Source organism: Alligator sinensis, unplaced genomic scaffold, assembly GCF_000455745.1.
Source record: "Alligator sinensis unplaced genomic scaffold, ASM45574v1 scaffold301_2, whole genome shotgun sequence".
Taxonomy (NCBI): domain Eukaryota; kingdom Metazoa; phylum Chordata; order Crocodylia; family Alligatoridae; genus Alligator; species Alligator sinensis.
The window spans coordinates 1719217-1733002 of record NW_005841874.1 but is presented as its reverse complement, the minus strand read 5'-3'; the positions used below and the strand labels follow the sequence as shown (position 1 = coordinate 1733002).

Here is a 13786-nt window from a genome sequence, read left to right as displayed (position 1 = left end):
GAGTACTAAATGTTGATGGTGAATACTGAACTATCTTGCACAATTGAAGTAAGGGTAGACAGGACCCATGATGATGGCAGGGGCCACCCATTTTGTCAGGACTGCCACAATGCCCTCCCTGGCTACCACTTACCTCCATCCCTGTTGGATTGGCTGCTGTTTTCTGGTCCCTGCCCTATCTGTCATGATAGACACCACATTCTGCTGTGCTACACACAAAGCCTGCCTGTCCCTTGTGGCATGTGTGCTGTAGGTTGCCCATCCCTGCTCTATAGCAAGGTGGTTAAGGGTGCTCCACTGGGGAAACATGGGCTTCAGCCCTCTCCAGTAGGTCTGTGTTGTGCTGGTGGTTTCTTTCACCTCCACCTCCACCCTTGGTTCTGTAATGGGTGGTGGAACAGGGGTGACCATAATATCCTTGGTGGCCACATGGTTCCCGTCCTGCTCTTCCTGCCGTGCCTTGATGTTCTTAGTTAATTTTGGAAAAGGAAGCTGCCAAGGGACCTAGAGTAGGCCCTGCCCTGTCTTCCTGCCAGCAGATCTCCCTTAGACCCTGATAGTCCCAATCCAGCCTTCTCACTAGATAGGCTTTCCTGGCCTGTGCATGTCCCAGGGCACCTGTTGCCTTGTGGGCTATTAATGGCTTCTGACGTCCCCAACAGCTGTGCCCATGCCTCATGGGTGTTACTGTTTAATCACTTCCCCTTGTTGGGGCCTTGGCCTTCCTGGCCTCTACCCCCTTCCTCTTGCTGGGCCTTCTAGCCCCTGCCCACTGTTGGACCTGGCTTCTGGGCTCTAGCTCTCATCTCAGCTACTTGGTGGGTTTGGGCCCTCTGCCCTGGTCTTCCACCTCCCAGGGCTGCAAGCCACCTGGCCTGCTCTTGCCTCCCTAGGCTCTGTGCCCTTGGCCCTGGTTTGGTCTCCCTAGGACTTCAGGACCTTGGCTCTCTTTCTCAACCCTGCTTGGGTTCGCCCTCTCATGCTGCCCTGGGCCATGTCTCCATCCTGCTCAGCACTGGGTCTGCTAACCCTGTCTGGCTCCAGTCCCAATTAGGCTACTAGCCTTGATCTTGCCTACAAGCCTGCTTAACCCAATCTGCTTCTGGGCCTCAAGCCCCTAGAAAAGCTCACAACAAACGTGCCCCTCAGGCACTACTGGAGCCTTCTTTCACCCCTAATAGTTTTAACCCAAACCGCTGGTCGTGACTAACAAAAAAACAAACAAAACACAAGCCCTTTTGGCTATAACAAACTCCTCATGGTATCTAAGCACAAACAGCAGCTCCTCAGCTGACTTGTATAATTTCCCCTTACCCCGAGTCACATTTCCCTTTAAGTCGGCTGCTTTCTGTCTGGCCCAGGATAGCCCATGTCCTTCAGGGCTAAGTACAGACGGTCAAAATGCCCGAGGCCGAATCAGTTCAGTCTTTGCAGGTTCCTAAGATGCACAGATTAAATTGAAACAGAAGCAAACGGACTTTTACCTCTGATTTGGGAAATGCAGCCATGTGCCAGTAGTGGCTCAGGCCAGAAGCCGGGAGATGCTAGACTGCAGGGGTGGGCAATTATTTTGGACAGAGGGCTGCTTGCTGAGTTTCGGCAAGCCATCGAGGGCTGCGTGACAGGCAGCACAGGGCAGATGAACATTAACTTTCTAAATTTTTTAAGGGCCCCATGGGCCAGATAGAATGGCCTAGCGGGCCACATCTGGCCCCTGGGCTGCATTTTGCCCACCCCTGTGCTAGAGCAGGGCTCTGGCTGTGTGTTCACTTCTTCCTGCTGCCCCCAAGGTCTCTGGGATTCACAGTTTACGCTCACAGCTGCAGGACTGCAGGGTTGCTCATCACATCTTTCTGCTTCCAGGGGCCTCTGGGATTTGTAGTCCACAATTGCAGCCAGCAGTAAGCTTGAGCAGGAAACAGTGTATTTAACCCCCCTCCTGGGCCCCAGATCCCAGCCAGGGTTTGCCTGGATGGTGGGGGGGAGGAGGAGGGCAGCCCCCCTGCAGCCTGGGATGCATCCCTGGCAAGGCTTGCCCCCCCCCCTGCCCTTGTCAACCAGCCCTCACTGCTCCAGCTAGGGAGCAGAGGGCTAGAGCCAGCCCTGCTCTCCAGCAGACAGCCCACCCCAGGATTGGAAAGCATGCTGGGGGACTGATTTAACTTGAACCAGGAAGGGGTCTGGGACAGAAGTTTCATAAACTGGTTTGACCCAAATCAGTTAAGCCTGATACTACATCCATCCAGGTTTATCTTAAACTAGTTTCAGCCATTTTGAAACTGGTTTATGTGCAATGAACTTCTGTTCTGTTACAGGTTTAAACCAGTTTCTGATGCCATGGTGGTGATGGGGGGTGCAGTGGTGGGGGAAAGGGGGGAACAAGCCTCCTTCCCTCCTTGGGGCCTTGGCCTCCCCTTCCCCTACCACTGCAGCAGGAAGGGGAGGAGCCTGTGGCCCCAGCCCCCAAGCAGCAGGAGGGAAGGAGGGAGCAGGGGCCATGGGACTCCATTTCTCCCCCCCAGTCATTCTTGATGGGCAATTGGCTAGTCAAATCATTTCTAGTGGTATGTAGTCTAGTCTGGGGGTTGTCAACCAAGGGTCTGTGTACCCCTGGGGCTTTCTCAAGTACTCCCTTGGGGTACTTGAGAGAGCCCCAGGGGGGGTATAGCAATGGCACAGAGAAGCAGGGGTACTTGGAAAGTGGCAGGATGGGGAGCAGTGCTGCCACTGCATGCCACTTCCTTGTGGTCAGGTACCCCTGCTTCTCAGTGCTGCACATAGGTGGTGAAAGGTGGGGGCTAATGGGCCTTAGCCCCCACAAACACAGGGCAGTGGTAGGGCCACAAGGCTGCAGGGGTGGGGAGGGGGGCATGTGCAGTGCTGACAGAGTGGGTCTAGGGGGCTGGGGCAGTGCAGGGGACTGAGTCTCAAGCAGCTTCCTGCATGCCTTCGACTCCTGCTGCTACGTGCACCCTGGGATGCATGGGGGAGCGTATGCCCCTAGCTCTGCATAGGGCAGGCTGCAGCTGTACCATGCTCTTCCTGGTGGGGGGGAAATGGACTGTGCTAGGGAGGGCAGCAGCCACCCCAAGATTTGCTGTAGCCCCTACCCGCCAGCACTGCTGCTGCCCTGGCCACAGCCCATCCTGCCCTGTGCAAACCTGGGGGCACATGCCCCTGCATTCTCCCAGGATATGTGCAGGAGCTACCACCCATCTCTACCCCCCTGGCTCTTAAGGCTGTGCAAAACAGCACCATTCCATTTCCTTTCAAATTTTGTTTGGCCTCTAAGCTGCTTTTCCATTTTGCTTAGTTGAAATAATTTTGCTGCTTTGTCTATCAGCTGTAGTGAGGAAGCTCAAACCAGCCTATAACTTTGTCATTTCTAGCCTGATTCAGATGAAACCTGCAGGAATGGTAACCCCTTCTGAGGGATGAAGACTGCCAGGTTTCAAGGAGATAGGTGCAGGGGTTTGGGAGAAACTGCACCTCTAGCTGCAGAGAAGAAAAACTCATGGCATGGGTGACACTGCGGTAGGCTGGAGTAGGGTGAAAGCTGCAGGGATGGTGGCCCCTGCTGGGCTGTGAAGAAACCCGCCAGCTGTCAAGATGAGTGCAGGGGAAGTCTGGGTTCTGGGGCCCTGCACCTCTGGCTGCTGACAGGCAAAGTTCTTGCCATTGTGTGTTAAGTTTTGCCTTTGCTCAACTGCCACCAAACAATACTGCCTTTTATGCAGTTTTTCCATCCTTCCCCAGAGCATTGGGAGTGGAAGGGACCTTAGGGAAGAATGACAGTCACAGGCCAGCTACATAGTCAATAATGAGCGCATTCCTTCCACCCCATCCCCTTCTCCTTACTCAAGCTGGGCTTGCCTGCAGGAAAACACCTAGAGTTTCAAAATTCAGTTTCAAACTGCCTTGTTCCAATTTTGCTGGTTTGAGCTCAAAATGAGTCAAAAGGAAGCTTCCAGCAAAATCTTGCAGAGTCCTAGTGGCTATCCCATACCCTGCCTCAGCTATGCAGGGCCTGGTGGGATGGGCACAGGGGCCCTGGGGGCTCCATCCCCTCCAGCCCAGCCAAGGCTAGTCCTCCTCTGGCTGGGGGCCCCAGGTGGTGTGCAGCTAGGGGTGATGGATTTGTTGGTGTTGGGGGGTATCAGTTCCAGGCAACAACCCCAGGCCCCACTAGGGAACACACCAGCACAACAGGCTCTGGCTCAGCTCCCTCCCAGTCCCTGCTTGGTCCCCCAACCCCTGCCATGCCACCATTTTCCCTCCCCTGCTGCTTTCCCCACAGCTAGCGGTAAGCATGCCTGTCTCTTTCCCCCCCCACCTACATAAACCCATGCAGATTCTTAGCACAGCCTCCTAGGCTATCAGACACTGGCCCCCTCCTCCATCAGCCTCAAGTTCCATCCAAAAGGGCAAGTTTTGTATTCCCCTACTACAAAAACAAGTCACACCACAGTGCAATGGGGTCAAATATTTTTGACAGGTATGCTACAGGGCAAAGCCCCACCCTCTCCTTTCCCTCCTGCTGCTGTTTTCAGTTTTCTCCTTTACCTCTATTTGCCATGTTAGAGGGTCCCTGTGCCATGTGTGGGATATATTGTGCACACTGGCCAGTAGTTTTCTCTTACCCTATTAAAAACTTATGAAGCCCCTTAGTGTGGGGATAGAAAGGTTGAGCTGTGCATCCCTAAAACCAGAGCCAGGTGCAGCAATGGGTCAATTAGCAGCAGCCATTATTTGCTGCCAACAGGCTTTATGTCCCCATTATGGTGTCAGTCCCAGAAGGCTGCCTTTTTAAAGTCTGGCACTTCACTGCCCCCATTAACAGAAAATATGCCACAACAAAAAAAAACAAACCAGCCATTTACAGATTAAAGTGAATATAGAAGTATTTTATTGAACATTCAAACTTTATTAAGACATGTGCAATATGGCAATTTTACTGGGTTTATCCCTAACTAAGACAATAGTATGATTGCTTGTTTGCTGGGGTTTAGCAGTAGGGTCCAGATCACACTTATCCACCAATTAAATACTTTATTGAATAAATACATACATACCAAACAAAAAAAAAAAAATGCATTTTAATGCTTATAAAAGTTTATAGTTATGGGGAAAGGCCCTTCCAATTCAATTTAAAATGTAACTACAATAAAGGAAGATAAGCTAGCTTAACATAATTGGCTGATTTTATACAGCACTTATATCTTTTAGTCCATAAGTAAATTATTAAACGATAAAGAACATCTAATACAACCACTTCTATTGAACTAGGAAATAAATTTCTAATAAAGAAAAAATTTACAGACCCCATGACTTTCCACCCAACCCCAACAGTCTAACCCTAAAGTGGATAAAGCCAGCAGCTTTCCCCACAAGAGCTCACGACAAACAGTCGCTTTGCTTATCAAATCTGTATTTCTGATCCGTTATGAGCATTGAGACAAGATTCAATATATCCCCAAAGAAAGAAGCACAATGCACGTTGTGAATCGCCTATTCAGCAACAGCGAGCACTGCATTCCAAAACAATCTCATCCCAGGGACTAAATGAGGTCAGCCACATTCATTGGCATCTCCTCCACTGTAGTATTGTAGAAAGTCTCAATATCCCGAAGAATCCTTTTGTCCTCTTCAGTGACAAAGTTTATAGCCACACCTTTCCTGCCAAAGCGACCACCTCTGCCAATTCTGAACAAAAAACACACAAGAGGCATTAAATATAGACATATAGGCAGCTGGGGCTCATAATACTTAAATTGTTAGAGCAGCTCATTAACTGCTGTTCGTTTATCTGCCTGGGGCCAGTTTATGCTGCATTTACAGGACTAGCTGCTAATGCAAGTCAAAGTTAAAAAAATTAGCAGTTAGTGCCATCAGCAGGGAAGAAAAAAAAAAAAAGTCCGACCTACAGAGAATAGCAGGGCAAAAAGGTTACTGTTTTGACTGCCAACCAAGGTCTCAATGCAACTCCTCTTGGTACTGCGATATTAAGTAGAGAGCATGTTAATCCAACCCCACTATTTGGATTTATAAATCCACCCACAACCAAATCCCCAAAGCATGGGCAGAGCTTGATCAGCCTATGAGACAATACACACATATTACATCTACTTAAAAATAGGCAAGATTACCATTCCAGATATATTCCCAACTGTATCATGTGACATGGAACAGTAAGCTTTGAATTGTGAAAACCATTTAAGAATAACTGTTTTCACAGTGGGAAAACTTAGACTTTTTGGCAGGGAAACCCAACCTAATTGCCACTTTTGCAACACCATTTTAAAGTCGCATCAATTAACCACCACACTTTCCAGTTTTTCTTAGCTAAACTGGCCAACACAGTTCTGCCATCCTCCATGGAAATTGGCCAATGAAGCACCTAACAGAGCTACATACACAAGAAAATGACTCGATAAAGGAAAGACTTGGTGAATAATCGTGACAAAAAATATAAATACCAACTCGCTCTTTATTCAAACTGTGCCGCTTACGAATCCACGTCCTAAATTAGGTCAACGCCGTTTCTGAGCACCATCTTGTGTCATCAACTGCTGCTATCGACTCCTGTATTTTTTTATATCAAGTAACAAAGCACAATTTACTTAATTTAAGGACAGTCACTAGGAAGGGGAAAACTAAATTTCAGGGAAACAACACTCAAATTGCTACCCGAACAAACAGGTCAGAGTAAAGAATCCCACTGTAAAAAAAGAACCACCAAGAATATACAAATCAAAAATCAAGGCACAGACTGTGAGCACAATTCAGCCTCTTCATTTGCAGAGCAGGAATTACTTTCACTTAAGTTGCTCATGTGAAAAGCTAGTAGCTAAACTGCAACAAATAACTTTGGAAGAATTAGCTGTGGCCTAAGGAAGTGAGATCTAGCAGACAACTTTTTCCAAATGCAGTCTGATACTGTAAACATTAACTAGAATTGGTATCAGATTCACGCGCGCACACACAACAGAAAATAGTAGTTCAGCAGCAGATAGCAGATGACATCTGCCATCTTATGTTAACCTTCACTAAACTAAGCAGCTTTTGAATTAGCAGATGACTAGACTGGCTAACATTACACTAGACAGACATCTTAAGTTTTCCCACTGCTTTGTTTCATTGACTAACCAAGAAGCTCTGCCCCTCCCCCATTCCAGAACCATGTTACAGAACAACTGTAAAAACACTGTATAAAAGTAAAATGTTTAGTACTATTCATATCTAGGCTCTCTGCTTCATGGTGAGTCTGCATAAATTTGTTATTTTCTAGTTTAAGCAAACTAGAAGGAAAACCCGTATCTGTTTTTACTAAATATGCAGATGAATTTTTGTAAGGAAACATTTCATGATTTCATTTGAGATGCAATGAAAGAAACAATAAGTAAGGTTTAGCTGCACAATGATACACTAACCTGTGAATGTAGTTTTCACGATTGGTCGGCAGGTCATAATTTATAACCAAGGAAACTTGCTGCACATCAATGCCTCGGGCCTGGAAGTCAATGTAAATTAATACAAAGCCATTCATTTTAGTTTGAAAGTTTACTTTGTTGACTACATTATAGTGATGGATTACAACTATGTAGTCCATAGTGGAGTGCAGTCTTTGCTTTTCCAAGAGCTCAAGTAGTTAAGGTCACATTAACCTTCACTAAATTAAGAAGCTTTTGGTAGTAAACCTGAATTGGCCATTTGAGGTGCAATTTTGTTTGTTTTTTAAAGTAGCAAATATTTACCAACAAGTCAGTAGTGATCAAGACACGACTCGATCCCGATCTAAACTCTCTCATGATAACATCACGCTCCTTCTGGTCCATGTCACCATGCTGTAGAAATCACAGGTGAGAAGTGTTACCAGGCACAGGGTAAGAGAGATTGCTGATACTTCAGAGGAGAACGTTTGTTTTAAAAGTGTATGAGACCAAGCGTCCCTACCTGCTGTGGTGTCGAGGCAGGAAGGGATAGTAGGAAACATTTTGCTTTGAGCAGGGGGAACGACAATACAGCACTTCACAGCTACATTGTAACTTAACCTGCTTCTCATATTAAATGGGAGTACGTTTTCATTTCACTATAGAAATTATTTTTGCTTGTGCAAATTAATTTTATTACACTAGAGAAGCTCAATATTAAATGTCTGCATTGAAGAGCAGTCCTACAAGATCACAACCATCCGAGATGACTCTTACCAGAGCTGAAACTGTGAAGTCCCTTGCATGCATTTTCTCTGTAAGCCAATCCACTTTTCTCCTTGTATTTAGGAAAATAACAGCCTGTGTAATTGTCAGAGTCTCATACAAGTCGCAAAGAGTATCCAGCTTCCACTCCTAAGGTAAATGGGAGGATATTATATTTAGATTACTTAACTTCAGTCTAAAGACAGAAAGTCTAAATATTGGGGGTCTGCTCTCTTTTGCCTTCATGCGAGGTCCCTTAAGTCTTGACCCCTATGGCAGGCACTTCCTGGCTGAAGGTTTCTTTAGGCCTCTGAGGTCCAACCTGGTGTCAAAAGCTGGCCTTGTCTCCTGTCTCAGGATGTTGGTTTTACCTCTCAAGTGTTTCCTGAATTTGTGAAAATTCTTTTTCTGGCTGGTTGTCCATAGTGGCTTAAAGCTCAAAAAATATTTACCTTTGAGAGAGGGGGGGGGGGGGGGGGGGGAAAGAGAGAGTAAGAAAGGGGGAAGGGAAAGAAGGCAATCACAAAACACCATTAGCAGAAAAAAATATTATATATATATTATTAGAATCAGCACATTCCATTGTAGAGTGGAGGTAACACAACAATTAAAATGAATTGGGCACATACAAAAAACTGCTACACAAAAATCAGTTATAGCACTGAATCTTAAGACATAGGACACTGGACATTAAGAAAGAGGTCCACCCAAGTCGTTTTCAATTCAGTGTTCAATTACTCTTCTTCCTGTGTGTACTCTGCTAGCATTACTACAGGAACCAAAGCAGAGCCCTGGTTCCTGTAATTTTAGCACAGTGCTTGAACAAGAAGGCGCACATACACTTCCAAACAGCCTTATAAAGTGACACCCACCTCTCTTTCAACATTAATGTAGAACTGTTTGATGCCCTCAAGGGTCAATTCTTCTTTTTTCACCAGAATACGTATAGGATCTCTCATGAATTTTTTGGTCACTTCCAACACATCCATTGGCATTGTGGCAGATAACAATACAACCTAAGGGTTTGAGAGAGATTCCTTCAATATTGGGAAAAGTCAGAAAGGCAAGCCAAATGAGAAGAGAGACTAAACTATTGCCATATATATTGGCACAGTATGAACTCGCAATGTATTCAGAGCAGGGGCGGGCAATTATTTTGGGCACTTACTGAGTTTTGGCAAGCCATCAAGGGCCGCATGAGAGGCAGACTATATTACATTTCCTAAACTTTTTTTTAGGGGCCCCGCAGGCCAGATAGAATGGCCTGGAGAGCTGCATCCAGACCACAGGCCACATTTTGCCCACCCCCGATTCAGAGGCACTTATGTATACATTTAGCTAGCATAAGTGAACTACCAAATCAGCTTAAAGTTCCATATCACCTGGGGGTACTACTAGTTTGCATCAACAGGAACACAAGACAAGGATAACAAGCAGTTTTCATTTGGACAAGAGAAACAGCAATACAGTACATATGCGCACTACAACTTAATCTGCATCTTTAAATATTAATTGTAAGTAATATTTTTTTTAACCTGTATATTTGTGCTTAGCTTTTGAAAAATCTCATAAATTTGATCCTTAAATCCACGGCTCAGCATCTCATCTGCTTCATCCAGAACAAACATCTTAATCCATTTAGGTGCTACAAGAAAGGGACAGAAGCATTTTACCAAACTTTGTATCAAAGAATGTTTACTGCATGCAACAGTGGACTATCACCATCTCTTCCCACGTGAGTAACCATCACATTAACTATTAAATGAATAGTATGAAGAATATTTAAATCAACAGCTATTAATCACTATCTCCCTTCCTGGATGAGTAATTCTTGCAAAGTTTTCAATTGCTCCTAAAGTTAAAGTCCAACCCAGGATCTACCATGCCCCAGCCTAGCAGATCAGTCTGTGGGGCAAGGAGGGAGCGGGGTCCCAGCCAGGTTGCAGGTTGGGTGGTGGGAGGGGTGAGGCAGGTGTCTTGTGTTCCATCCCAATTTGTATGTGGGGCTGAGGTAAATGTTGCTGTGCCCTGGGCTGAGCCTTGCCCCCTGCCCACCCAGCAGCAGGATGCACATGGCACTGTGCCACTCCCAGAGCAACTGCATCTGGTTGCAAAGCACAGCACCATCCACCTCCACCCTGTGCACAGATTGGGGGGGAAGGAAGCATGCCCCCCAGGCCTCTGGAGTGCTCAATCTGGCCCCCACCCCTTCCCCCACATGTGCACTCAGCCCCCCAGCCTCAGATCAACTGGCCATGTCTCCACAAATCAACCTGTTGATCGCTATGTAAAATGTATTGAGAAGTAGTATTTTAAAACTCAATTTCCACATGTGTATTGCTTTGAACACATTTATTTGAAAAGTGTGTTCTACACAATGTTTTGCATCATCAAATGACGCCATCAAAATGTTTACTTCTGCCTATATTCAGACATCCACTAGTAAATGCATCAACAAGAATAAATTCAGTACTTACAGAGATAGCGTCGGTTTAACATATCAAACACCCGCCCTGGAGTTCCAACTACAATGTGCGGAGCCTCTGCTTGAAGCTTCTGCATTTCATTGCGAACATTTGTGCCACCAATACAGGCATGGCACGTTGCACCCATATAATCTCCAAGGGCCAGAATTACCTTTTGGATCTAAAATAAAAGTCCTTAATTAAAGTTCATGACAATGACTTCAATACAAAAATCATTTAAATGTTTATGTTATTTAAAAATCAAACCAGTATGCTTGCTCAATCTGCCAACTGCCCATCAAGTAGCAGCTAACGTAACACCAGGTTTTGCTTTGTTAACAGGTTGGATTTTTTTAAGCTAACTTATTTTTCCTTGCCAACAGGCTAGCTAGTCAACTGTATGAAGTTACTCATCATTCAAAGGTCACAATCCAATGTGTCAACAAATCTTAAGAAGACTATGCTGTGTTGTGCATTAGGAGGCTAACTTCCATGTAGGTAATATGAAAGTGTTGTAAAATGCACAACTACACCCCATACCAACTTATTAAGCAATTATCAAACCCCCATAGCAACACCAAGTCATGTGCATACAATAACCCATGAAAATGCTCATACCCTGCTCCCAATGTAGTTTCACTTGATCACTGTCCGTCTTAATAGTGCAGAACTAAGACTAGTAAATATAAATTTGATCCAAAACCCAGAAACCTTAGGATTCTGGTGCCCTCATTTTATGAACTAGTAGGCCAAAGTATTTCTTGGCATTTGGGGTTTGAAGTCCTGTAATACCCTGGAACCTCCTAAGAGAGAAATCTTAACCATCATATTGGGCCCAGGTAAGTGAAAAATATTTCCACTTAGAGTGAAAAGCCAGTCACAGAGCAATCAGTTTTGGTTTCAAGTTCAGTATCTATGGTTTTACTTCTCAAATTTAACCTTTAAAATGATTGGATTTGCAAGTTCAATATAGCAAGGAGTTTGAAGCAGCTCCATTTCAAGTAAAATAAAGCACTGAGCCTTGAGGGTGAAGTAAACATGCAACATAGCATTAGTTGGATAAATACATCACAAACTACAAAAAAACAAACCAGTCACGTGCACTGCAGTTTTCATGTTGCACAACTGCACAGAAGTTTGCAAAAAGACTGTTTTCACTCAAAATCACTATTTTAATATCACATCTTTAAAGATCGTTTGCTATTTGCTGTAGAGCTATACAGCACAGCTGTTGCCCACCCCTCCTCCCAGTACCTTTCCAAAGAAATGACATCTGAACTCTTCACATGGGTAGAGAAAAGCTAGCGGGACAGAAAGCACATTTGCTTCCCCATTAAACTTGGTGGCAGACATTCTGGATGATAAAAGGTACAGACCCCATTAATGTCCCACACAGTTGTGAAACCTGAAACCTATGCAACACACAAGCAGCTTTTTAACTACACTATCAATACCTGTTGAGCCAGTTCTCTGGTAGGGGCCAATACTAGTGCCTGGGACTCCTTGAGATCAATCTCCAACTGCTGCAGGATGGAAATAGCAAATGTGGCTGTCTTGCCAGTACCTGACTGAGCTTGAGCAATCACATCATACCCTAAAAAGAGTAGGATACATATTTACTGCTCCCACACAAGTTAAACTTTTGAGTTTAATTTTATTCCTTTTGAAGTAAGTGATCAGCAAGTTAAGAAGTGTCTCCATTTCAGGTCAGTCCCGAAAGATGGTATACCATCATCTCACTTATTCAAATAAGGATATGTCATCGTGACCGATTAAAGATAGCTACATACGTGCTTAAAAATGACTCGGTTTAATGACAAACATGACTCCACATCAGGGAGGTAGATGCATGGACTCTCACATTGTTATCAAGGTGGTAGATACACGCTCGCCTACCTTTGATGCATGGAATAATAGCCCTCTGCTGAATAGCGGATGGCTTTTCAAAACCATAAGCATAAATGCCTCTGAGAAGAGACTCTTTTAAATTCATATCATCAAAATTGTCAACAATTTCATTCCAATTGCTCTGCAAAAGAGAGAAGTAAAAAAAAAAAAAAGCCATGTTACTCTGCTGCTCACATTGCTCCACGCAGGGGTTTGGTTTTAATCGGTGTCACGTGTGCTCACCTCGATGATGCCGTCGGGGTCCATTCCCTCCGGGCCGCCATGGTCTCTATTGGTAAACGGAAACAGTTAAAAACCCACTGACTTCTCACACAAAGCAGCAGCCAAGCCCGGCCTGCGATCGAGCCGGAGTTAGTGACAGATCTTTCTGGCAGGTGCTCGGGGGCCGTGCCAAGACACATCCTACTCGTCCCTATTACCTCGAGTCCCTTCCTTGCACTGGCTTCAGGGGCACTCGCAGCCCCGGCGCCATGGCAGAAGAGGGAGCCGCAGCCTGGCTTATAAGGGGGCGCGTTTTGCAGCACATACAGGGCCTGCACCTGCCAGGATACGGCCTTGCAAGGGCGGGAAGCGGCCATTGCGCATGGCCAGCGCCATCCACTGCAGCACCAGGGGTCCCCCCCCACCCCCGCGAACTCTCGCGAGAGCTCCACCCCCGGGATTGCGCAAATGGGCTCCGCCCTTTCCCCCCCCCCGGGCGGAATGGATTCGCCCTTAGCCGAGCCCGGGAACAGCCGGGACAAACCATCTCGGAGAAGGGGGGGGAGGGCGGAAGAGCCGATTTCTGTCTTGGCAGCCGTGCGCGAGGGGGGTTGTGAAGGGGAGAAATCGCCGCTCCAGCAAAGGGAGGGGAAAAAAAGGGACCTTGGATACAACGGGGGTAGGGAAGGACTAAGGCCGCCTACCTGCCGTAATCCACGGAGCCCCCGGACATGTTCTACTTCCGCCGCTGTCCTCAATTGAAAAGGCAGCGCCGACGCCGCGTCCGCCTTATATCCCCGCGCCGCGGCCGGAACTCGTTCCAGCGGACGGATACATCTCCCCCCACCCTGTCCCCGGCCATGAAATGACCCTTCTCTCCCTTCCTTCTATCCCATCTCCGCTGCTCCCGGTCGGCACTGTCCCCCGCAGTCGAGGCGCGGGCTCCTCCGGGGGTCTGATAAAGCTGGTGAGGCTAGAGGCGGGGGAGGGTGGGACTACTTTTTCTTCTCCCTACAC

At 46.4% G+C, this 13786-nt stretch overlaps 1 protein-coding gene, 1 long non-coding RNA gene and 3 other non-coding genes across 7 annotated transcripts in view; 1 reads left to right on the top strand and 4 right to left on the bottom strand.

Moving 5' to 3' along the window:
* Positions 1-4875: 4875 nt before the first annotated feature.
* EIF4A2 (eukaryotic translation initiation factor 4A2) lies at positions 4876-13583 on the bottom strand. 3 transcript variants are annotated; one of them, XR_003092470.1, is made up of 12 exons: positions 13474-13583; positions 12791-12836; positions 12557-12689; positions 12115-12254; positions 10673-10841; positions 9731-9840; positions 9068-9211; positions 8208-8345; positions 7755-7844; positions 7431-7510; positions 6477-6582; positions 5566-5703 (listed from the first exon to the last, which is right to left on the bottom strand). XR_003092470.1 is itself a non-coding variant. In XM_006017128.3 (11 exons), exons 1-11 carry the CDS (start codon positions 13500-13502, stop codon positions 5559-5561), a joined length of 1224 nt encoding a protein of 407 aa, XP_006017190.1. In that variant the 5' UTR covers positions 13503-13583; the 3' UTR covers positions 4876-5558. The 3 variants fall into 3 exon arrangements, 1 of the variants encoding a protein (XP_006017190.1); XR_003092471.1 differs by having other exon boundaries at positions 6481-6582; XM_006017128.3 differs by lacking the exon at positions 6477-6582 and having other exon boundaries at positions 4876-5703.
* LOC112549146 lies at positions 7930-8057 on the bottom strand. The gene has a single exon (XR_003092480.1). It is a non-coding gene; the product is annotated as a small nucleolar RNA SNORA63 (small nucleolar RNA).
* Positions 8847-9027, bottom strand: LOC112549143. Its single transcript, XR_003092478.1, has one exon. It is a non-coding gene; the product is annotated as a small nucleolar RNA SNORA81 (small nucleolar RNA).
* On the bottom strand, positions 12331-12402 carry LOC112549144. Its single transcript, XR_003092479.1, has one exon. It is a non-coding gene; the product is annotated as a small nucleolar RNA SNORD2 (small nucleolar RNA).
* Positions 13584-13662: 79 nt separating the features above from the next.
* Positions 13663-13786, top strand: part of LOC102383013 — a 9925-nt gene continuing 9801 nt past the window's right edge. Inside the window, exon 1 of the long non-coding RNA XR_323059.3 lies at positions 13663-13736. This is a non-coding gene — a long non-coding RNA (uncharacterized LOC102383013). The remainder of the gene's footprint in view (positions 13737-13786) is intronic.